This window comes from Salmo salar, chromosome ssa21 (genome assembly GCF_905237065.1).
Source record: "Salmo salar chromosome ssa21, Ssal_v3.1, whole genome shotgun sequence".
Classification (NCBI taxonomy): Eukaryota; Metazoa; Chordata; class Actinopteri; order Salmoniformes; family Salmonidae; genus Salmo; species Salmo salar.
This window is the reverse complement of record NC_059462.1, coordinates 1,290,920-1,314,924: the sequence shown is the minus strand read 5'-3', so window position 1 is coordinate 1,314,924 and position 24,005 is coordinate 1,290,920. Positions and strand designations below refer to the sequence as shown.

The following is a 24,005-nucleotide window of genomic DNA, read 5'->3' as shown; positions in this document are numbered from 1 at the left end:
AAAGTTAGGAGCGTTTGTCACAAATTAAGTGGGAAACTGTCACCAAAGTCAGCCCAGAATGAAAGTTCTTTCGAACATGACAGTACCTGTGTGTTTGTTTCGCTGTCCTGGTCCACCCAGGCCGCAGGTAAGGTCAAGGATAGCAGGGTTCGGTACACAAATCTGGTTCTCGGTAGGTCCAGGTCTAAACGCCAACAGGTAAGTCCAAAACAGTCCAGCTCGTACACGGTAAATCCAGCCAATGTAGATTGTCTCTTTCTCTATGGTTCATAGATCCTTCCCGCCCTCTCTCTCTCTTCCTGGTTTTTCTTGACCCTTTATCTGTGGGTCGGCTCCACCTTCTGAGGGTTCCCCTTGCTTCTGGGAATTGTAGTTTTGGCCATTTTGTGATCTGTAGTTCTGATCGGGGTGGCCATTTTAGTGATCGGGCAGAGCCCGTTTATTAGTTCTGCCCTCACATATCTGCCATTTATCACTCGACCCCCTTCTTTGCCACAGTATATTGTATGTATAATATAGGACATTCGGAAAGTATTCAGACCCCTTTACTTTTTCCACAATTTGTTACGTTACAGCCTTATTCTGAACTTGATTACATTTCAACCCCCCTCAATCTACACACAATACCCCACAATGGCAAGGCAAAAACAGGTTTTTAGAAATGTTTTGCATATAAAAAAATAAACGGAAATATCAAATATCAAGTATTCAGACGCTTTACTCAGTACTTTCTTGAAGCACCTTTGGCAGCGATTACAGCCTTGAGACTTCTTAATTATGAAGCTACAAGCATGGCACACCTTTATGTGGGGAGTCTATCCCATTTTTCTCTGCAGATCTTCTCAAGCTCTGCCAGGTTGGATGGGGAGAGTCGCTGCACAGCTATTTTCAAATCTTTCAGAGATGTTTGATCGGGTTCAAGTCCAGGCTCTGGCTGGGCCACTCAAGGACATTCAGAGACTTGTCTCTCTGTACTTTGGTCTGTTTATCTTTCCCTAGATCGTGACTAGTCTCCTAGTCCATGCCGCTGAAAAACATCCCCACAGCATGATGCTGCCACCACCATGCTTCACCGTAGGGATGGTATTGGCCAGGTGATGAGCGGTGCCTGGTTTCCTCCTGACATGACGCTTGCAATTCAGGTCAAAGAGTTCAATCTTGGTTTCATCTGACCACACAATCTTGTTTCTCATAGTCTGAGAGTTCTTTAGGTGCCTTAGCAACTGTCATGTGCCTTTTATTGAGGAGTGGCTTCCGTCTGGCCACTCTACCATAAAAGCCTGATTGGTAGAGTGCTGCAGAGATGGTTGTATTCTGGAAGGTTCTCCCATCTCCCCAGACAAACTCTAGAGCTCTGTCAGAGTGACCATCGGGTTCTTAGTCACCTCCCTGACCAAGGCCCTTCTCCCCAGATCACTCAGTTTGGCCAGGCGGCCAGTTCTAGGAAGAGTCTTGGTGGTTCCAAACTTCTTCCATTTAAGAATGATGGAGGCAACTGTGTTCTTGCAGACCTTCAATGCTGCAGAAATGTAGTGGAACCCTTTCCTAGATGTTTGCCTCAACACAATCCTGTCTCAAAGCTCTAACGACAATTCCTTCGACCTAATGGCTTGGTTTTTGCTCTGATTGCACTAAATGTTGCACCTTATATAGACAGGTGGGTGCCTTTCCAAATAATGTCCAATCAATTGAATTTACCACAGGTGGACTACAATCAAGTTGTAGAAACATCTCAAGGATGTCTTGATTGTCCTGTGAGGATCAGAATGGATCAGATCAACTTGGCGGTGGATGACAGTAGCCAGGCCCTCTCTCACCCAAAGAGGGGAGGAAGGAGTTGCTGCTGAGTTGACAGCTCACACCTTGTCGTAAATTACAGCAGAAGAGGACTCTCTTTTCCCTCCAGTATTAGGAATGTCTTTGTTAACAGACAGTCTTTCCAACAAAACTCTAACAGTTTCTAAAGTGAATACTGGAACAATATTTCTAACATAAGAACGTGGGGAATGGTCAGAGATGATCTATAGAAAATTAATGTTTTGTGATCTCATTAAAAGGGTTATAAAGAAAATACAGTAACTTGAAAAATATAGCCCTTTTATCTGTCAACCATAGGAGAATCTATCTCCTATAAACTGTGCATAATAAGTAGCCACGCCCCGAGTGAGGTCAGAGAGTGTCAGGCTGACGGAACCGTCCCCTTCGGCCAGAGTGCATAAAATGTTTGGTAACAGAAATTAACAGACCAGAAAAGCGTGCAGCGTAGCTACACATTTGAAATGGTTGGAACTTTGAACCTCAACACGAGGTGAAGAAAATAAACTCACCTCCCAGACTAGACCAGAACATCGCCAGGCTGCAGCTGTGCGTGTAAAGTGATTCAAACTCTGACTATCAACACGAGGTGGAGAGAGGAGAAACCTCCCCTCTCGGACAATCACTGGTACGGCTGATTAGCTGTCCTAAGTCAAATATCTAGAAAAGCGAATCTAAGTGGGACCATCCTACTACTCTTCAAATCATCCTACTGTACTACTCCTCTCAAATTACCGTAGTACGCTACTCTCATCACCCAGTGGGAACCATCGACACGGCTGGCTAGCCTATCTTCCGAGGAGCATCTTCCAGAGTGAACAACAGTAGAAGACAGGAAAGGGGAGTTAGCTAGTAAATAAATAATTAAACCAATTTGTGAGGTACTGTATCATAGGTAAGGCTGGGGGTTTTGCAGATCCAAGAAGGTTACAACTGTTCAGAATGATGATAGGATAAGAGGTAATGATTAATACGTTGACGGTTTTATGAATGTGACAGATAAAGACCTTTAGAGTTTAATTCAGGAGATGGTAACTCTTCAAACAACTGCTCTTGTGGTGCCCGAAATTCCTAATGAGTTAATTGTTACATGATTAATTTAATTGGGTAACAATTAAACATACTTAGTTGATTCGATAAATAACAGTCATCAGATCAATGAATGTCACGACAAGGAAATTCAATGGAAACAGGATGCACCTGAGCTCAATTTCGAGTCTCATAGGAAAGGGTCTGTTTACTCATGTAATTAAGGTAGGTATCTGTTTTTTATTTTTAATATATGTGCAAAAATGTCTAAAAAACGGTTTTCGCTTTGACATTATGGGGTATTGTGTGCAGATAATTCAACACATTTTAGAATAAGGCTGTAACGTAACAAAATGTGGAAAAAGTGAAGGGGTCTGAATACTTTCCCGAATGCACTGTAAAAGTGGATCCTCGTGCTTGTATTGTCCTTCCTTTTTAGACCACAAAGGCCTAATAAAATACTTAAAATGGTAGACTAACCGGTGAGTCTGGGTCCATCTCTTTCTCTCTCTCTGTGGTGACTTAAAGAAGAGTAAAGAGCCTTCACTTGGCCAAAGCACTGAAGAGTTTTGCGAACGGGGGTGTGCTATACTTAACAAATGTTCACTGGACCTGATGACTCTGATCATTGAATAACTTAAAAAGGATATTATCGAGATCGCAACCTCAGTTGAAAATTCACAGCAAGCTCTATGAGATGAGCTTAATGACCCTATCAAACTGGATGATCTCATTAAGAGTAACGCTGACCTTCAGACCAAGATTACGACCGAACTGAGGGAGAGGAAAATCAAGAAGCATAAATGCAATTTGGAAGAAAAGAACAACGGACTAATATACCTCTGTCGAGATCCTGAGCACAAGAAACCACAAAACCGGAAGAGACAAGCCGATGACAGACGCTGAGTTCCTCCGTCAGACCAACTATCCACAGACAGGCTAACTCTGGCTCCTCAACCAACGGTGAGCATTTCTTCTACAACAGAGGACGAGGACACGGGGGACAACATCAAGGACAACTCCCCCAGCACGCAAGAGGGTTTGAGGCATACGTCGGGAGAAGAAGAAATTCACTACCACCCCGCGACACCTACCAATTGAGATCCAGGACCGCCCCTAGTCCAACAGGAGCTAAATGTCTTCAACTCATCAAGACAGACCCTGACATCAGCTCACCTTAATGTTCTCAATAAGGGCTTATCATTTGTACCCACTGCATACGTGAATGACTTTGAAGTCCAGATAGATCTATTCAAGTTTTTCCGTAATCTGAGATTGCGTGAGTTCTTTGATAACAGTGAAACATGACTCCACTTGAAGTGTCATCCTAAGTGAGATGTATACATAGGTCTACCACGCTAATCAATAGACTTACCTGTCCTACCGTGAGTCAAGGAGGAGATGGACCCATTAACCCAGCTGAGGGAGCTGAGAACTATGAGAGAACCACATTTAGAGCAAAACATTTATTCGCACCTCCCCCCAAACGCAATGCATCCATAGAAACCTTCTGCAGGATTGTTGAAAATGATGTAGGTGACCTACTGAAAGACAAACAGAAACACAAATCCTACGATAACCTGAGTAGAGACGAGAGAATGACTCTTACAGTCAGATTATGTTGATTATCATAAACAAATGTGACAAAGGAGGAGGAATTTGTATACAAAACAAATGTGACTATGTGAATGAATGTCACCGACAACTATCTAAAGGTGACTTCTATCGCAAACTGAATCATGACCCTACCCTAGAATTCCAGCATAATATCTCAACCACAGTGGAAAGCTGTTTGGAATCAGGACAAATCACCAAAAAATAATGTGAATTTCTGTGTGAAATTTCCTAAGATACCAACTTTTTATTCAATTGCTAAATTACACAAACAAGTGTCTCCACCCCCAGGTAGACCCATTGTAGCAGCCATTGACTCTGTGACATCCAACATTTTAAAGTTTGTGGATCACCACATTAAACCGATGGTTGAGAATCTCCCATCTTATGTCAAAGACACCAGTCACATGATCTCATTGATAGAGGTCTTATGAAGGATACCAGAGGGCACCCTGCTGGCCAATTTGATGTGGAGAGTTTGTACACTAAAATCCCACACACTGGAGGCTTGCAGGCACTGTAACACCTCCTTCAGCAGAGAGACTCTACCCTTGCTCCATCCAATGATTGCATCTTACAACTTATTATCCAATAACTACTTTGTGTTTGAGTCAGAATTTACACAGACTTATACACAAAGTCCACAATACCCTGCTATGTGCAGATAGTATGCATCCCCTTTCCCTCTAAGAATGGTCTACCATATAGCCAGTTATGCAGGGTTTAATGAATCTGTAGCCACCAGACAGATTTTCACAGCAATGCAAAAAAAAGGACAAATTCAAAACGAGACACTCTAAGGACAAAACTCTTGATGCTGCAATAATGAAAATATCTCAAAAACCAAGAGAGGAATTTCTAAAAACTCAACCAAAGAAGAAAAACAACACAACTGTCTTCTACACCAAGCACAACGTGTTCAGAGAAAATGAAAGCAATCCTGAAAAAGCACTGGCATATTCTGCAATCAGACCAAAAAAAATCACACACCTCTTCATGGAACCCCCACTGGTGGTCTATAAGCGTGGTCACAATATTGGAGATATCTTGGTGAGATCTGACCTGCCCCCTGAGCCCACTCAGACACTCTTGTGGCTCATACAGGTCGAAAAATCCCTGATAGGGGTATCATCTCATGCAAGACCAAGGGAGTAATCTCTCTCATCACCTGTTCATGTGGGAAAGCCCACGTAGGACAAACAAAAATACAAATTAAACAACGCATAGCTGAACACCGCAGCTCAATCAGGTGTAAGAACATTGACTATCCAGTAGCAGCTCACTTTGTTGAAGCTAACCATCCTATCTCCTCCCTCCAATACACATGCATTGAGCATGTTGCTCTTAAAGGAGAGGAGGTAACACGGAGATCCTACTACTACAAAGGGAGGCTTACTGGATATCCTATCTAAAAACATTAACCCCTAGTGGTCTGAATCTTGTAAGTCTTGTAAATGGATTTATTCTTTCTACAGCTTATCAGCGTACACCTAATATATTCACCGTATGATGATGCTCATTATGCATTATGGTTGAACCAAAAGATTACAAAAATGAAATAGGAAACAATTAAATATATATGTGAAATTGAATTAAACAATGTATGCTGATGCTAATATTATGTACAATATTCATTATGTTTCCATATGATAACAATAGCCTAATATACTCAATATGCCATAAACTATTGTTTTTTAACAGTTTCACTTAATTCGTTCTAATTAACTTAATCATTATGACACACCCCTCACTATTGTCATTGGTTCAAGCGTTTATGACATTACCCTGAGGAAGGCACAGTGATGCCGAAACGTTGGGGATTTACCCAACACATTTCTGGGAGTTAATATATAGAGTGTGCGACTCTCTTTATTATTTTTATGCCCCACCAAGATTGACATGCTAAAATCGCCACTGGTGGTGGGTCACAAATGATGATCAATAACATCAAAGGCTGCACTGAAATCTAACAATACAGAGTCAGTGCAGTACAAGTTGAGAGCCCTTTCCTATATGCATGCTGAAAGTCAGTAGTTAACTGCTGAAAGTCAGTAGTTAATAGGGGGGGCCGTGCCAAGGGGCACCGGAGTAGCTGGCTCCTCCTGCACCAGCTGTGGTCGGAGAGGACACACGGCCGACCGGTGCTGGAGGAGCCAGTCTGGGAGTCGAGAGGGCAGGCAGAACACTTCTCGGTCACCCCAGGTGAGTCAGCACCAGATTCACCCAGAACCCCCTGTTGGTCACGTGTTCTTACCTGTTTTGTTTTCTAAATTTTTTCCCTCTTCCCAGCTAGTCGATTCAGGCGCAGCTGGGAACTTTATGGATCGTGGACTTGCCATTAAGCTGGGCATACCGCGGGTGCCCGATAGACCCCCTCTTCCCCGTGCACTCCCTAGATAGCCGACCATTAGGGTCAGGGCTAGTCAGGGAGTCTACGGTGCCACTGGACATGGTAACGCAGGGGAATCATAAGGAACGCATTAGTTTTTTCCTTATTGATTCGCCTGCGTTTCTGGTGGTGCTGGGGGTCCCCTGGCTGGCTGGTCACAATCCCCGTATTTCGTGGAAACAGGGGGTTCTCCAGGGGTGGTCAGAGGAGTGTTCAGGGAGGTGTCTAGGAGTTTCCATAGGTGCCACGTCGGTGGAGAGTCCAGACCAGGTGTCCCCGTGCGCATTCCCGCTGAGTACGCCGATTTGGCGATCGCCTTCTGTAAAAAGAGGGCGACTAAATTACCACCCCATCGACAGGGGGATTGTGCGATAGACCTCCAGGTTAACGCTGCGCTTCCCAAGAGTCACGTGTACCCCTTGTCACAGGAGGAGACAGCAGCTATGGAGACATATGTCACTGAATCCCTGGGACAGGGGTACATTCGGCCCTCCATCTCACCCGCCTCCTCGAGTTTCTTTTTTGTGAAGAAAAAGGAGGGAGGTCTGCGTCCGTGCATTGATTACAGAGGTCTAAACGCTATCACGGTGGGGTTTAGTTACCCACTACCTCTCATCGCTACGGCGGTGGAATCATTTCACGGAGCAAAGTTCTTCACGAAACTGGATCTCAGGAGCGCGTATAACCTGGTGCGTATCAAGAAGGGAGACGAGTGGAAAACCGCCTTTAGTACCACATCGGGCCAACCTATACGTTAAGGCTGAGAAATGTGTGTTTTCCAAACGAGCCGTTTCCTTTCTGGGTTATCGCATTTCCACCACGGGGGTGGTGATGGAGTGTGACCGCGTTAAGGCCGTGCGTAATTGGCCGACTCCAACTACGGTGAAGGAAGTGCAGCGGTTCTTAGGCTTTGCCAATTACTACCGGAGGTTTATCCGGGGTTTTGGCCAGGTTGCGGCTCCCATTACCTCACTGCTGAAGGGGGGGCCAGTGCGTTTGCGATGGTTGACGGAGGCGGACGGAGCCTTCAAGAAGTTGAAGACCCTGTTCACCGACGCACCCGTGTTGGCGCACCCGGACCCGTCTCTAGCATTCATAGTGGAGGTGGACGCATCCGAGGCTGGGGTGGGTGCCGTGCTATCACAGCGCTCGGGTATGCCATCGAAACTCCGCCCCTGCGCTTTCTTTTCGAAGAAGCTCAGTTTGGCGGAGCGTAACTATGATGTGAGGGACAGGGAGTTGCTAGCGGTGGTAAAAGCTTTGAGGGTGTGGCGGCACTGGCTTGAGGGGGCTAAACACCCCTTTCTCATCTGGACCAACCACCGAAACCTGGAGTACATCCGGGCAGCGAGGAGACTGAATCCGCGTCAGGCAAGGTGGGCCATGTTCTTCGCCCGGTTTAGGTTCACTATCTCCTATAGACCGGGTTCCCTTAACACTAGAGCCGACGCGCTGTCCCGTCTCTATGACACGGAGGACCGGCCCATCGATCCAACTTCCATCATTCCAGCGTCTAGGCTGGTGGCACCGGTGGTATGGGAGGTGGACGCGGACATCGAGCGGGCATTAGGTTGGAACCTGCGCCTGCGCAGGTTCCCGTGGGTCGCATGTATGTGCCGCTCGGTGTTCGTGATCGTTTGATTCGATGGGCGCACACGCTACCTACTGCGGGTCATCCTGGTGTGGCGAGGACAGTGCGGAGTCTCAGGGGGAAGTACTGGTGGCCCACCGTGGCTAAGGACGTGAGGTCCTATGTCTCTTCCTGTTCGGTGTGCGCTCAGAGTAAGGCTCCTAGGCATCTACCAAGAGGGAAGTTACAGCCCCTCCCCGTTCCACAACGGCCTATAGATTTCTTGACAGATCTTCCCCCCTCTCAGGGGAACACTGCGATTCTGGTGGTTGTGGATCGGTTCTCTAAGTCCTGCCGTCTCCTCCCATTGCCCGGTCTCCCTACGGCCCTGCAGACTGCGGAGGCCCTATTTACCCACGTCAGGACATTGTCTCTGATCGAGGTTCCCAGTTCACATCCAGGGTCTGGAGGGCGTTTATGGAGCGGCTGGGGGTCTCGGTCAGTTTGACCTCCGGTTTTCACCCCGAGAGCAATGGGCAGGCGGAGAGGGTGAACCAGGAGGTGGGCAGGTTTCTGAGGTCGTATTGCCAGGACCGGCCAGGGGAGTGGGCGAGGTACATTCCCTGGGCTGAGTTAGCCCAGAACTCACTTCGCCACTCCTCTACTAACATGTCACCCTTTCAGTGTGTTTTGGGTTACCAACCGGTCCTGGCACCATGGCACCAGAGCCAGACCGAGGCTCCTGCGGTGGAGGACTGGGTACAGCACTCCAAGGAGACCTGGAGAGCCGTCCAGGACTCCCTGAAGGAGGCCAGTGGACGGCAGAAGAGGAGTACTGACCGCCACCGCAGTGAGGCACCCGTGTTCGTACCAGGAGACAGGGTCTGGCTCTCGACCCGGAACCTGCCCCTCCGCGTGCCCTGCCGGAAGCTGGGGCCGCAGTGTGTGGGTCCCTTTAAAGTCCTGAGGAGGATAAACGAGGTGTGTTATCGGTTACAACTCCCTTCATATTACCGTATTAACCCCTCGTTTCATGTGTCTCTCCTCAGGCCGGTGGTAGCTGGTCCCCTGCAGGAAGGTGAGGTGCCGGAGGTCCCTCCACCCCCTCTGGACATCGGGGGGTCCCCGGCGTACAGCATACGGGCCATTCTGGACTCGAGACGCCGGGCGAGGGGCCTGCAGTACCTCGTGGACTGGGAGGGGTACGGCCCGGAGGAGAGGTGCTGGGTGCCGGCGAAGGACGTCTTGGACCCATCCATGTTGAAGGATTTCCATCGCCTCCGTCCGGATCGCCCTGCGCCTCGCCCTCCGGGTCGTCCTCGAGGCCGGTGTCGGTGCGCTGCGGGAGCCGCGCGTCAGGAGGGGGGTACTGTCACGATTCCCACCGACGGTGGCGCCCCCTCCTGCTCGGGTGGCGCTCGGCGGTCGTCGTCACCGGCCTATTAGCTGCCACTGATTCCCTTTTTTGGTTTTCCCTTTTTGGTTTTGTGCAACTGTGTTTAGTTTGGTTAATTAGCGGGGCTATTTATGTTAGCTGGTCCACTTCCGTGTTGTGCGGGATTATTTCTATTGTGACGGCTCATGTTCATGTCGGCGCTATTTTACGCCGTGTGTATTTAATCCCCTGTGTTTGGGAGTATTTTGTTTAATGAGTGAGTGTTCATTAAATACGCCACTACCCTGTGCTCGCTGCTTCCTGTGCCTCATTCCTTCACCACGACTACCAATCCGTTACAACGGGAGGATCTTGTCAATGATCTCAAGGCAGCTGGGACCATAGTCACCAAGAAAACAATTGGTTACACACTACGCCGTGAAGGACTGAAATCCTGCAGCACCCAGAAGGTCCCCCTGCTCAAGAAAGCACATATACATGCCTGTCTGAAGTTTGCCAATGAACATCTGAATGATTCAGAGGACAACTGGGTGAAAGTGTTGTGGTCAGATGAGACCAAAATGGAGCTCTTTGGCATCAACTCAACTCACCATGTTTGGAGGAGGAGGAATGCTGCCTATGACCCCAAGAACACCATCCCCAACGTCAAACATGGAGGTGGAAACATTATGCTTTGGGGGTGTTTTTCTGCTAAGGGGACAGGACAACTTCACCGCATCAAAGGGACGATGGACGGGGCCATGTACCGTCAAATCTTGGGTGAGAACCTCCTTCCCTCAGCCAGGGCATTGAAAATGGGTCGTGGATGGGTATTCCAGCATGACAATGGCCTAAAACACACGGCCAAGGCAACAAAGGAGTGGCTCAAGAAGAAGCACATTAAGGTCCTGGAGTGGCCTAGCCAGTCTCCAGGCCTTAAATCCCATAGAAAATCTGTGGAGGGAGCTGAAGGTTCGAGTTGCCAAACGTCAGCCTCAAAACCTTAATGACTTGGAGAAGATCTGCAAAGAGGACTGGGACAAAATCCCTCCTGAGATGTGTGCAAACCTGGTGGCTAACTACAAGAAACGTCTGACCTCTGTGATTGCCAACAAGGGTTTTGCCACCAAGTACTAAGTCATTTTTTGCAGAGGGGGTCAAATACTTATTTCCCTCATTAAAATGCAAATCAATTTATGACATTTTTGACAATCGTTATTCTGTTTTTTGTTGTTGTTATTCTGTCTCTCACTATTCAAATAAACCTACCATTAAAATTATAGACTGATCATTTCTTTGTCAGTGGGCAAACGTCCAAAATCAGCAGGGGATCAAATTATTTTTCCCTCACTGTATCACGTACAGTTGAAGTCGGAAGTTTACATACACCTTAGCCAAATACATTTAAACTCAGTTTTTCACAATTCCTGACATTTAATCCTAGTAAAAAGTCCCTGTCTTAGGTCAGTTAGGATCACCACTTTATTTTAAGAATGTGAAATGCCAGAATAATAGTAGAGAGAATGATTTATTTCAGCTTTTATTTCTTTCATCACATTCCCAGTGGGTCAGAAGTTTACATACGCTCAATTAGTATTTGGTAGCATTGCCTTTAAATTGTTTTACTTGGGTCAAATGTTTCGGGTAGACTTCCACAAGCTTCCCACAATAAGTTGGGTGAATTTTGACCCATTCCTCCTGACAGAGCTGGTGTAACTGAGTCAGATTTGTAGGCCTCCTTGCTCGCACACGCTTTTTCAGTTCTGACCACACATTTTCAGGGCTCTGTGATGGCCATTCCAGCACCTTGACTTTTTTGTCCATAAGCCATTTTGCCACAACTTTGGAAGTATGCTTGGACTCATTGTCTGTTTGGAAGACCCATTTGCGACCAAGCTTTAACTTCCTGACTGATGTCTTGAGATATTGCTTCAATATATCCACATCATTTTCCATACTCGTGATGCCATCTATTTTGTGAAGTGCACCAGTCCCTCCTGCAGCAAAGCACCCCCACAAAATGATGCTGCCATCCCCGTGCTTCACGGTTGGGATGGTGTTCTTCGGCTTGGATGGTCATTATGGCCATCGTTATGACATCATTTTCTGGAATTTTCCAAGCTGTTTAAAGTCATAGTCAACTTAGTGTATGTACACTTCTGACCCACTGGAATTGTGATACAGTGAATTATAAATGAAATAATCGGTTTGTAACAGATTATGACTTGTGTCATGCACAAAGTAGATGTCCAAACCGACTTGCCAAAACTATAGTTTGTTAACAATAAATTTGTGGAGTGGTTGAAAAACGAGTTTTAATGACTAAGTGTATGTAAACTTCCGACTTCAACTGTAACAATAATACATTACCAAACATAAGCTCTTTAATCCCACCCCTCAGCCACTCTCAACCCATCCCACCTACTGTATCACCATAGACAAACCTCGTTTGCTTTCCATTTGCTATATATCCTTAAATTGTTCTGTGATGTTTTACATATGTTTTGAACGTTGATTATATTTTAGATTTTAGATTCTTCAAAGTATCCACCCTTTGCCTTGATGACAGCTTTGCATACTCTTGTCATTCTCTCAACCAGCTTCAAGCGGTAGTCTTTAAACAATCTAAATAGAATGAGATAAATATATTTAGATTTGTTAAACACTTTTTTGGTTACTACATGATTACATATGTGTGTTATTTCATAGTTTTGATGTCTTCACTATTATTCTACAATATAGAAAATAGTAAAAATAAAGCAAAACCCTTGAATGAGTAGGAGTGTCAACTTTTGATAGGTACTGTATATGTATCAGAAATACAAAAACACAAAACAAAATCTGGAAAAGTTTAAGGTGTGTGAATACTTTCTGAAGGCACTGTAGATATAGGCAGGGACGAAAAGCCATGTGTTAAAATATTTAGGTGGACGCAACAAATAACTGCTGCTGCCATCCCACCGACAAAACATGCCCCCAACCAACCCCTCCTCCCATTTTCTCTGCCATCCCTGGCCGGTAATTCAGGTGTGGTCAAAGCAGGGGGGCGAGCATGCTCCCCCTCTCACCTCCAGAGGGTCCTGGTGTCGGCCAAAGACCCCATGGACCCGAAGGAGCCCTGGTAAAAGCTTTTCAGGAAAGTGGGAGAGGAGAAGGATGAGGAGAGACTGAAGTTGGACTCGCTCTCCGACACGCTGCGCATTCTCGAGTAGGACACGGGGCTGGTGTTCAAAATGAAGAAACCAAGGTTATTGTGGAATAAATGTGGTCTGGATGCAAAATGAATGTTCTTTAAAAAAAAGAAGAGTCATGCCATGGGCTGGAGCCTCTTAGGTGACATTATGATGTTGACTGTGTTTGTAGGGTCTGTTGGTTGTGTTCTTTTTTGTGTTGTGAGTGTGAAAAAGAATGTTCATGAGCAGAAACTAGACCTGATTGACTTGTTTTAAAGGGAATCAAATCAAATCTGTTATGGTGGGAAAGCCATTCACATAATAAGAAATTGAAGAATGTAAAATAGATTACATTGTTGATGTAGAACAGATGATGGGTGCATAAATTATTTGTCAGTTAGTGACATACTCATTAGTGTGGACTTTCCATGACAGTTAGTTTTAGCGTCTTAAATCTGAAATCCGCATAAGGAGAACAGTGCCACTGTTCACCCCAGCACATTTGTTATTGTTTTATAGATGCAATGTAGGAGAGGAGCATCCAGCATCCTGTAAACATATATTTTTTTGCAGTAAATACTCTGCTGTTCTATCACGTGTGCAATGAAATCTGAGGAAAAAAACTGTGTTAGTTGTTTAAAGTAACTTCCTTGCTGTTGTAAAATGAATGTGGCAGTTTCACCATTACGAATTCCAGCTTAAAAACAAAACTTTCCATCAATATTTCAATAACAGTAGCTGTCAATGTGTCATTGCTAGCATTAGCCCCTAAAGAACATATTCCACATTCAAGTACAATATGAGGTGCTATTTTATAAAAGGCCCTATGCCAATCTTATTTACATCACAAATAAAGCATGTTTCCTCATCACAAGATGCTGTATACACAACAGTTGACTAGGGCAAATCACCAGGCTAGAATGAGAGAAGCTTCAGAAGTAGATCTGCATCTACACACATAGAAATAGAACAAACAGAATAGTCATTCAATCTACACGGAATACCCCATTATGACAAAATGAAAACATTTTTTTTTTGGGGGGGGGGGATTTATTGAAAATGAAATACAGAAATCAGATTTACACAAGTATTCACACCCCTTTGCTGACACTCCAAATGTAGCTTAGGTGCATCCAATGTCCTTTGATCATCCTTGAGATGTCACTAAAACTTGATTGGAGTCCACCTGTGCCAATTCAATTGTTTGGATGATTTAGAAAGAAACACACCTGTCTATATAAGGTCCACAGTTGACAATGCATGTCAGAGCAGAAACTATACCATGAAGTCGGTAGATCTCCGAGATAGAATTGTGATGAGGCATATATCTGGGGAAGGGTATAAAACAATTTCTAGAGTGTTGAAAGTTTCCAAGAGCACAGTGGTCTCCATCATTGAAAATTGAAAAAAATATGGAACTACCCAGACTCTGCCTAGAGCTGGCCGTCCGACCAAACTTATCAACCGGGCAAGAAGGACCTTGGTGAGGGAGGTGACCAAGAACCCAACGACCACTCTGATAGAACTACAGAGTTCCTTGGCTGAGATGGGAGAACCTGCCAGAAGGACAACTGTCTCTACAGCACTTCACCAATCTGGGCTTTATGGGACAACAGCCAGACAGAATCCACTCCTGAGAAAAAGGCACATGGCAGTTCCAACAGGACAATGACCACAAGCATACAGCCAAAGCAAACCCGGAATGGCTTCAGAATAATGTTAAAGTCCTTGAGTGGCTGAGCCAAAGCCCAGACTTGAATCCCATTGAAAATCTGTGACTTGATGATTTCAGTTCACTGCCATCTAACCATCTAACTTATCAGAGCTTGAGAAACTCTGCAGGGAAGTATCTAAGAAAATCTCCAATTACAGATGTACAAAGCTGATACAGACATACCGAAAACGAGTGAAAGCTGTAATCGCCGCCAAAGGTGCTTCTACAAAGTATTGACTCAGGGATGTGAATATTTATGTAAATTCGATATGTCATCTTCAATAAATTTGTTTTCACTTTGTCATTATGGGGTATTGTGTGTAGATAGAGAAGACATTTTTTGGAATCCATTTTGAATTTAGGCTGTAACACAACAAAATGTGGAATAAGTCAAAGGGTAGGAATACTTTCTGAAGGCATTGTAAATGGAACTCCCAATTACTGGAACTAAACAGAACCAACCTATTGGGGCCAGGGTCCATTTGGTCCATCTTTATCTCATTCTAGTCACGTGGGAAGGAAGTGACATAAGGATAACAGGAAGTGAAGTGTGTTGCGTTTTGTGTGTGTGTGTGTGTGTGTGTGGTGGTGTGCTTCGTGTCATGGCCTGTTGGGTCATGTTGTTTCTTTGTTTGTTTACCTGCTCTGCAGTAGTTCGGGGTTGACAGACTGCTGCCTACGGAGCAGGGCCTTGCTGTGGGTACCAGTGCCCCCCTGCTGGACTCCCTGGGTGGGTGCGTCGTTGAACGAGATGCGCTTCTTCACGGGCAGGTGGCTGAAGGTGTGGGCACGCCGCCGGAACTGGAGGGCATCTGGGTCGTCATCAGGGAAACCAGGGGGCGTGCCTGGTGGGGAGTCACCGGGAGAATCGTCCGCCTGGAGGGGACAGAGTGATGAAGATGAGGATGATGAATTAATACACTTCCTGACCCCATAGCTTCTGTTGATTTAACCAGGTCTCAGATCTGTTTGTGCTGTATAGCCAACTCCTATTGTCTTTGGCATGCAGGAGTTGGCTATACAGCACAAACAGATCTGAGACCAGAATAGTGTTGCATGAGGTGGACTCTAGACTCTGGAGAATGCATTAAGGTGCACACAAGTTAGACCAAATGACACTCTAGGATAGAAATCAAACACAGCTAGAATACAAAACTTGCTGCTATGATACATAACAAATCCTGCAAAGAATCCAATCTGATTCCGAAAACTAAAATACTTAAGCAATTACTAGCAATACAATTTCCACACTCCATTTCAAAGCCAACAGGTCTGCACTTACCTACTACTAGCAAGTGTCCTCACTCACGCAATACGGTACGACTCCACACACTCCAACTCTCTTAGTCCTATTCCCTGCCGCCTGTGTGCCTCCCCATGCTGCTCGACTCATCTATTGTACTCTAATAAGCTGCACCCTGTGACTCACTGCATCACACTACAGGAGGGAAGGCACTGCACAGCTCCGTTCCAAACCAAACCCTCCATCCCTACCCTTACGCCGTCCCCGACTCCCTCTCACACATCTGACATGTAAGAAAAATGCAGGGCTACCTTGAAAAAGATACCTTGGCCTTAATTGGTCTCCCCTGCCTAAATAAAGGTTAAATAAAGGTTAAATACAGTAACTCCACATCGCTTGTAGAGAGGTTGGGGGTGGAATTATTCCTATGTTCCTCAAACCTAGTCAGTCCATTCAGCGCTGCCACAGACCAACAAGGGCTTTGGGATATGACTCAGAGGTACATTTGTTTGGTTTGGGACCAGGCCCATTTCACATTGTGAAGAGGCTAGTATAGGCCCCTCCAGTTCCAGTGTTGGAGGGCCTGTTTACAAGGAAGTGTAGAGGAAGTATTGAGGCATTGCTCAGCAGACACAGAGCTGGACACATCCCGTCTCTGTTTCCTACCCTGGCCTCTGTGTCCGGAGACCATCCTCAGATCATAGTAGAGGCCTCACTCAGCTCAAAACACAGGTCCCGGGGCCAGGGGGTAACACACCACACAGAGACATACACAGATAGAGACACAAAGACAGACAAAAACATTGACCCACAAAAACATGCATGTACACACATGTACACACAGACTCCCAGAGACCAAGACGCACGAACACACATGCGCAAACAGTCAGCTGTGGGAAAAGGCAACTAAGGTGAATAGAATAACACATCTGACACCTTCCTTGATTTTGGAGAGATGTGCTTGCCCCATGTGCTGAGTAAGAATATTTAATTAAAAAAATTATATGACCGGATAATGAGTGAAAGACTGGTAGATCGGGGGAGGGAGGGGAGCTATTGTTGTTGAGTAATACTATATTTCTATGTTTTGGTTGTTGTGAACTGTGAGCGAAGGTGGTAACTTTGCATACTTGTTGTAGGTGCTTGTGATGTACATCTTGTGATGTTTTTACAGGAGAAAGCAAACCCACTCACACTTCTGGGGCATGTGAGGACTCATATGTTTGTGTGTGTGGTCCGACTATGATTTAAAGCAGGGATCATCAACTAGATTCAGAAGCGGGCCAATTTTTTCTTGAGTGGATGGTCAGGGGGCCAGAACATAATTACAAATAATTTGTAGATTGCAAATTGACCGCAAGAAAGCCAAACAGATATAACATTTGACTAAAACATAATAATTTCAAACCTTGCTTAGATTTGTATACGATCACATATATCTCTTAATTATGCGTGGGAATAGTTTGTATCATATTTACAAAATTAAAATCAGCCTTTTAAGTCCGACAATGAAACATTTTTTGGGGGCGAAATAAAATCAGTTGGGGTACCCTAATTTAAGGTATAACATGTACCCTCCCTGCCTCTCCCCGCCCCTGCCCATCGCCAAAATGTCTGAGGGGGGGGGGAATTGACCAGAGGGTCGACATCACACCCCCGTCCCACATTTTGCATCGTTGTGACACTAGAGTGAACAACTCCGCCATTAAACAACCGTCCAGGCTACGTTGGAAAATACATTTAGGAACAAACCTGGGAATATTCATGTGTCAGAAAAGATAATGGACCTATATATTTTTATAATACAATCTTTGAGAACTAACAATCACCAAAATAAAAGCTAGACAGTAAGGGAGAAAAAAAAAATGAATTTAACAGTATTCACTTTGTTATTATGTTTGAGAAAAACAACACATTGTTAGTTCTCAAAGATTGTATTATAAAAAAATATATACAGTGAGGGAAAAAAGTATTTGATCCCCTGCTGATTATGTACATTTGCCCACTGACAAAGAAATGATCAGTCTATAATTTTAATGGTACGTTTATTTGAACAGTGAGAGACAGAATAACAACAACAAAAATCCAGAAAAACGCATGTCAAAAATGTTATAAAATGATTTGCATTTTAATGAGGGAAATAAGTATTTGACCCCCTCTCAATCAGAAAGATTTCTGTCTCCCAGGTGTCTTTTATACAGGTAACGAGCTGAGATTAGGAGCACACTCTTAAAGGGAGTGCTCCTAATCTCAGCTTGTTACCTGTATAAAAGACACCTGTCCACAGAAGCAATCAATCAATCAGATTCCAAACTCTCCACCATGGCCAAGACCAAAGAGCTCTCCAAGGATGTCAGGGACAAGATTGTAGACCTACACAAGGCTGGAATGGCTACAAGACCATCGCCAAGCATCTTGGTGAGAAGGTGACAACAGTTGGTGCGATTATTCGCAAATGGAAGAAACAGAAAAGAACTGTCAATCTCCCTCGGCCTGGGGCTCCATGCAAGATCTCACCTCGTGGAATTGCAATGATCATGAGAACGGTGAGGAATCAGCCCAGAACTACACGGGAGGATCTTGTCAATGGAAATCCAATTTATCAACCCATGGAGGTCTGGATTTGGAGTCACACTCAAAATTAAAGTGGAAAACCACACTACAGGCTGATCCAACTTTGATGTAATGTCCTTAAAACAAGTCAAAATGAGGCTCAGTAGTGTGTGTGGCCTCCATGTGCCTGTATGACCTCCCTACAACGCCTGGGCATGCTCCTGATGAGGTGGCGGATGTCTCCTGAGGGATCTCCTCCCAGACCTGGACTAAAGCATCCACCAACTCCTGGTGCAACGTGGCGTTGGTGGATGGAGCGAGACATGATGTCCCAGATGTGCTCAATTGGATTCAGGTCTGGGGCACGGGCGGGCCAGTCCATTGCATCAATGCCTTCCTCTTGCAGGAACTGCTGACACACTCCAGCCACATGAGGTCTAGCATTGTTTTGCATTAGGAGGACCAAGGGCCAACCACACCAGGGCCAACCGCACCAGCATATGGTCTCACAAGGGGTCTGAGGATCTCATCTCGGTACCTAATGGCAGTCAGGCTACCTCTGGCGAGCACATGGAGGCCCCCCAAAGAAATGCCACCCCACACCATGACTGACCCACCGCCAAACCGGTCATGCTGGAGGATGTTACAGGCAGCAGAACATTCTCCATGGCGTCTCCAGACTCTGTCACGTCTGTCACGTGCTCAGTGTGAACCTGCTTTCATCTGTGAAGAGCACAGGGCGCCAGTGGCGAATTTCCCAATCTTGGTGTTCTCTGGCAAATGCCAAACGTCCTGCACGGTGTTGGGCTGCAAGCACAACCCCCACCTGTGGACGTCGGGCCCTCATACCACCCTCATGGAGTCTGTTTCTGACCGTTTGAGCAGACACATGCACATTTGTGGCCTGCTGCAGGTCATTTTGCAGGGCTCTGGCAGTGCTTCTCCTGCTCCTCCTTGCACAAAGGCGGAGGTAGCGGTCCTGCTGCTGGGTTGTTGCCCTCCTACGGCCTCCTCCACGTCTCCTGATGTACTGGCCTGTCTCCTGGTAGCGCCTCCATGCTCTGGACACTACGCTGACAGACACAGCAAACCTTCTTGCCACAGCTCGCATTGATGTGCCATCATGGATGAGCTGCACTACCTGAGCCACTTGTGTGGGTTGTAGACTCCGTCTCATGCTACCACTAGAGTGAAAGCACCGCCAGCATTCAAAAGTGACCAAAACATCAGCCAGGAAGCATAGGAACTGAGAAGTGGTCTGTGGTCCCCACCTGCAGAACCACTCCTTTATTGGGGGTGTCTTGCTAATTGCCTATAATTTCCACCTGTTGTCTATTCCATTTGCACAACAGCATGTGACATTTATTGTCAATCAGTGTTGCTTCCTAAGTGGACAGTTTGATTTCACAGAAGTGTGATTGACTTGGAGTTACATTGTGTTGTTTAGGTGTTCCCTTTTTTGAGCAGTGTATTTATTTCCCTCATTAAAATGCAAATCCTTTTATAAAATGTTTGACATGCGTTTTTCTGGATTTTTTTGTTGTTATTCTGTCTCTCACTGTTCAAATAAACCTACCATTAAAATTATAGACTGATCATTTCTTTGTCAGTGGGCAAACGTACAAAATCAGCAGGGGATCAAATACTTTTTTCCCTCACTGTAGGTCCATTATCTTTTCTGCCATGAATATTCCCAGGTTTTCCAGCATTGTATTATCCATGGCAAAATTAATAGAATTGATGGAAACAAGCTTTAAAATGGCACAATTTTCTCTCACCTGCATGGCAGAATATGTAGAATTGCAAAAAATTTGCTTTAAAACTGGAACATTTTCTCTCAGCTGCTTGGCAAAATCTGTAGTTTTGCAGAAAATTTGCTTTAAAATATTTTACATTTACATTTTTGTCATTTAGCAGACGCCGTAATCCAGAGTGATTACCAGTTTGTGCATTCATCATAAAATAGCAGGAATAGTTTGTGCACTTTTCCTCAATAAAGTAACTATTAGCAAAGTTAGCACTAGAAAACAAACAAACAAAAAAAGCTCAGCTCCATGGAAAAATGGGTAGAACTGCAGGAAATTGCCTTAAAAATGCTCAGATTTCTCTACAGCGCCAACATGGGGGCCTCTAAAATGTAGCCACATGGACAGCCGACCGCACTCATTGCCAAGCCCCCACCTAAGCCCCTTTTTGCTCTCCAACCTAACTGGCTTTTTCTTTTTCCACGGAAAGTTGTGTAGCAACACGGCACATTTCAATAGCACAAATTGAACAGAGAGGGAGAGGGGGGAGAGAGGGGGGAGAAAGGGGCAGAGAAAGAGGGAAAGGGGGAGAGAGAGAGACTGCTACCATCGAGTGAGATGCTTTGGGAGGGGGAAAGAAAGCAAGATGGGGGAAAGAGGGGGGGAAAGAGAGAGAGATTGAGAGAGGGAGGAAGAGCAACAGAGAGGGAAGAGAGGGAGTGAGAGGTGGGAGCGAGAGAGAGAAAATATATATAGAGAGAGAAAGAGAGAGAGGGAGAGACTGCTACCATCGAGTGAGATGCTCTGGGAATTTTCCCATTCCATATGGAATACTCACTCTCTCAAAGCTCCCCCCCATGCTTCCCATGCTTCCCAAGCGACCTCTCATCTGGTTGGCGCCCTGAGGAGACAAGAGATAAATATGGTTGATGTAAACGTGTTAACTTTTTGTGAGCCGCACGTTACATAACTGAACCTGATTTCAAACAGGTTCAATATTTTGCTGACGTGGAATATCAAAAACGTGTCCCTAAGCCTGATAGCAATTGACAAGTGAGTTCTCACATCAATTGGATAATTTCAATATTCCACCCCAGGCATCGAACCGAATTTAAGAAGATTCCGAAGAAAACCTTCTAGATAATTCAAATAATTAAATAATTAAACCATGTTAACCCATGATAAGATTTTGTTTAGGGTGTGGATATTCAACCGGCAGATCTAGCAGTGAAGTTATAGTGTCGGGGGTAAGAGACTAGAATAGGTTTAGGACTGGGGTTAGGGTTGGCTTTAAGCTTAAGATTAGGCGTGATGATAGGGTCAAGGTTAGGGATTTGTATTTGTATTTACTATGGATCTCCATTAGCTGCTTCCAAGGCAGCAACTACTCTTACTGAGGTCCAGAAAAATTAAGGCGGTTATGCTATTTTAAAAACATTACAATATATTCCACAACATATTTCACAACACATTAAGTGTGTGCCCTCACACACATTTCTACAACACAAAATCCATGTGTACATGTGTGTATAGTGCGTATGGTATCATGTGTGTGTGTGTGCGCGCATGTGTCTGAGTCTGTGTGTGTGTCTCGTCACAGTCCCCACTGTTCCATAAGGTGCATTTTATCTGTTTTTATTTTATCTAATTTCACTGCTTGCATGAGTTACTTGATGTGGAACAGAATTCCATGTAGTCATGGCTCTATGTAGTATTGTGCACCTCCCATAGTCTGTTCTGGAATTGGGGATTGTGAAGAGACCTCTGGTGGCATGTCTTGTGGGGTATGCATGGGTGTCCGAGCTGTGTGCCAGTAGTTTAGACAGAGAGCTCGGTGCATTCAACATGTCAATACCTGTAATACCTCTCATAGTGACTGATTTGTCCCAAATACAATGCTTTCAGTTTTTGAAATATTTAGGACTAACTTATTCCTTGCCACCCATTCAGAAACTGACTGCAGCTCCTTGTTAAGTGTTGCAGTGATTTCACTCACTATAGTAGGTGACGTGTATAATCTTGAGTCATTAGCATACATAGACACACAGGCTTTACTCAGAGCCAGTGGCATATCATTAGTACAGATTGAAAAAAGTAAGGGGCCTAGAAAGCTGCCCTGGGAAATGTCAGATCTGTATTACAGTATGTTGGAGAGGCTTCCATTAAAGAACACCCTCTGTGTTCTGTTAGAGAGGTAACTCTCAATCCACAATATAGCAGGGGATGTAAACCCATAACAATTACATTTTTCCAGCAGCAGATCATGATCCGTAATGTCAAAAGCTGCACTGAAGTCTAACAAAACAGCCCCACAATCATTTTAGTGTCAATTTCTCTCAGGCAAACATCAGTCATTTGTGTAAGTGCTGTACATGTTCAATGCCCTTCTCTATAAGCGTACTGAAATTATGTTGTTGATTTGTTTACTGTGAAATTGCATTTTATTTGTTCAAACCATTTAAAAAAAAAGTTTACTAAGGGTTAGTAGGAGGCAGATTGGTCGGCTGTTTGAGCCAGTAAAGGGTTCTTTGCAGCTTGATGAAAGAAAACCAGTCAACATTTAAGCCATAAAATATACAGCTTGTTACCTGCATAAAAGACACCTGGGAGCCAGAAATCTTTCTGATTGAGAGGGGGTCAAATACTTATTTCCCTCATTAAAATGCAAATCATTTTATAACATTTTTGACATGTGTTTTTCTGGATTTCTTTGTTGTTATTCTGTCTCTCACTGTTCAAATAAACCTACCATTAAAATTATAGGCTGATCATTTCTTTGTCAGTGGGCAAACGTACAAAATCAGCAAGGGATCAAATACTTTTTTTCCCTCACTGTATCTTTGGGGCAGCAGGTAGCCTAGTGGTTAGAGCAGTAACCGAAAGGTTGCTGGATCGAATCCCCGAGCTGACAAGGTAAAAATCTGTCGTTCTGCACCTGAACAAGGCAGTTAACCCACTGTTCCCCGGTAGGCTGTCATTGTAAATAAGAATTTGTTCTTAACTGACTTGCCTAGTTAAATAAAGGTTAAATAAATAAATAAAATGTGCCTTTTGGTAAACTCCAAGTGGGCTGTCATGTGCCTTTCAATGAGGTGTATCTTCCGTCTGGCCATTCTACCATAAAGGCCTTATTGGTGGAGTGCTACAGAGACCTTCTGGAAGGTTCTCTCATCTCCACAGAGAATCTCTGGAGCTCTGTCAGTGACCATCGGGTCACTGTGACAAACCATCGGCTTCTCCCCGACCAAGACCCTACTCCCCCGATTGCTCAGTTTGGCCGGGCGGCCAGCTCTAAGAAGAGTCTTGGTGGTTCCAAACGTCTTCCATTTAAGAATGATGGAGGCCACTGTGATATTGGGGGCCTTCAATGCTGCAGAAATGTTTTGGTACCCTTCCCCAGATCTGTGCGTCGACACAATCCTGTCTCGGAGCCCTACGGACAATTCCTTCGACATCATGGCTTGGTTTTTGCTCTGACATGCACTGTCAACTGTGGGACCTTATATAGGCAGGTGTGTGCCTTTCCAAATCATGTCCAATCAAATGAATTTCCCATAGGTGGACTCCAATGAAGTTGTACAAACATCTCAAGGATGATCAATGGAAACAGGATGCACCTGAGCTCAATTTCGAGTCTCATAGCAAAGGGTCTGAATATTTAAGGTATTTAAGTTTAAAAGAAATTGCTACACATTTTAAAAACCTCTTCTTGCTTTGTCATCATGGGGTATTGTGTGTAGATTGATGAGGAACCTTTTGTATTGAATCAATTTTAGAATAAGGCT

The 24,005-nt window shown here is 44.9% G+C and overlaps 1 protein-coding gene across 4 annotated transcripts in view; it reads right to left on the bottom strand.

Annotated features, from left to right (window-relative positions):
- The window catches only part of tbc1d4 (TBC1 domain family, member 4), a 160,582-nt gene that overhangs the window by 46,459 nt on the left and 90,118 nt on the right, over positions 1-24,005 (bottom strand). Inside the window, exons 11-12 of one of the 4 annotated variants that reach the window (XM_014163748.2) lie at positions 21,059-21,121; positions 15,320-15,555 (exon numbers count right to left, since the gene is read on the bottom strand). In XM_014163748.2, coding sequence (XP_014019223.1) covers positions 15,320-15,555; positions 21,059-21,121 — 299 coding nt within the window. Of the gene's footprint in view, positions 1-2,327; positions 2,347-12,860; positions 13,010-15,319; positions 15,556-15,961; positions 16,110-21,058; positions 21,122-24,005 lie in introns of those variants that run through there. The other 3 variants (XM_045704356.1, XM_014163749.2, XM_045704357.1) reach the window with 3 other exon arrangements.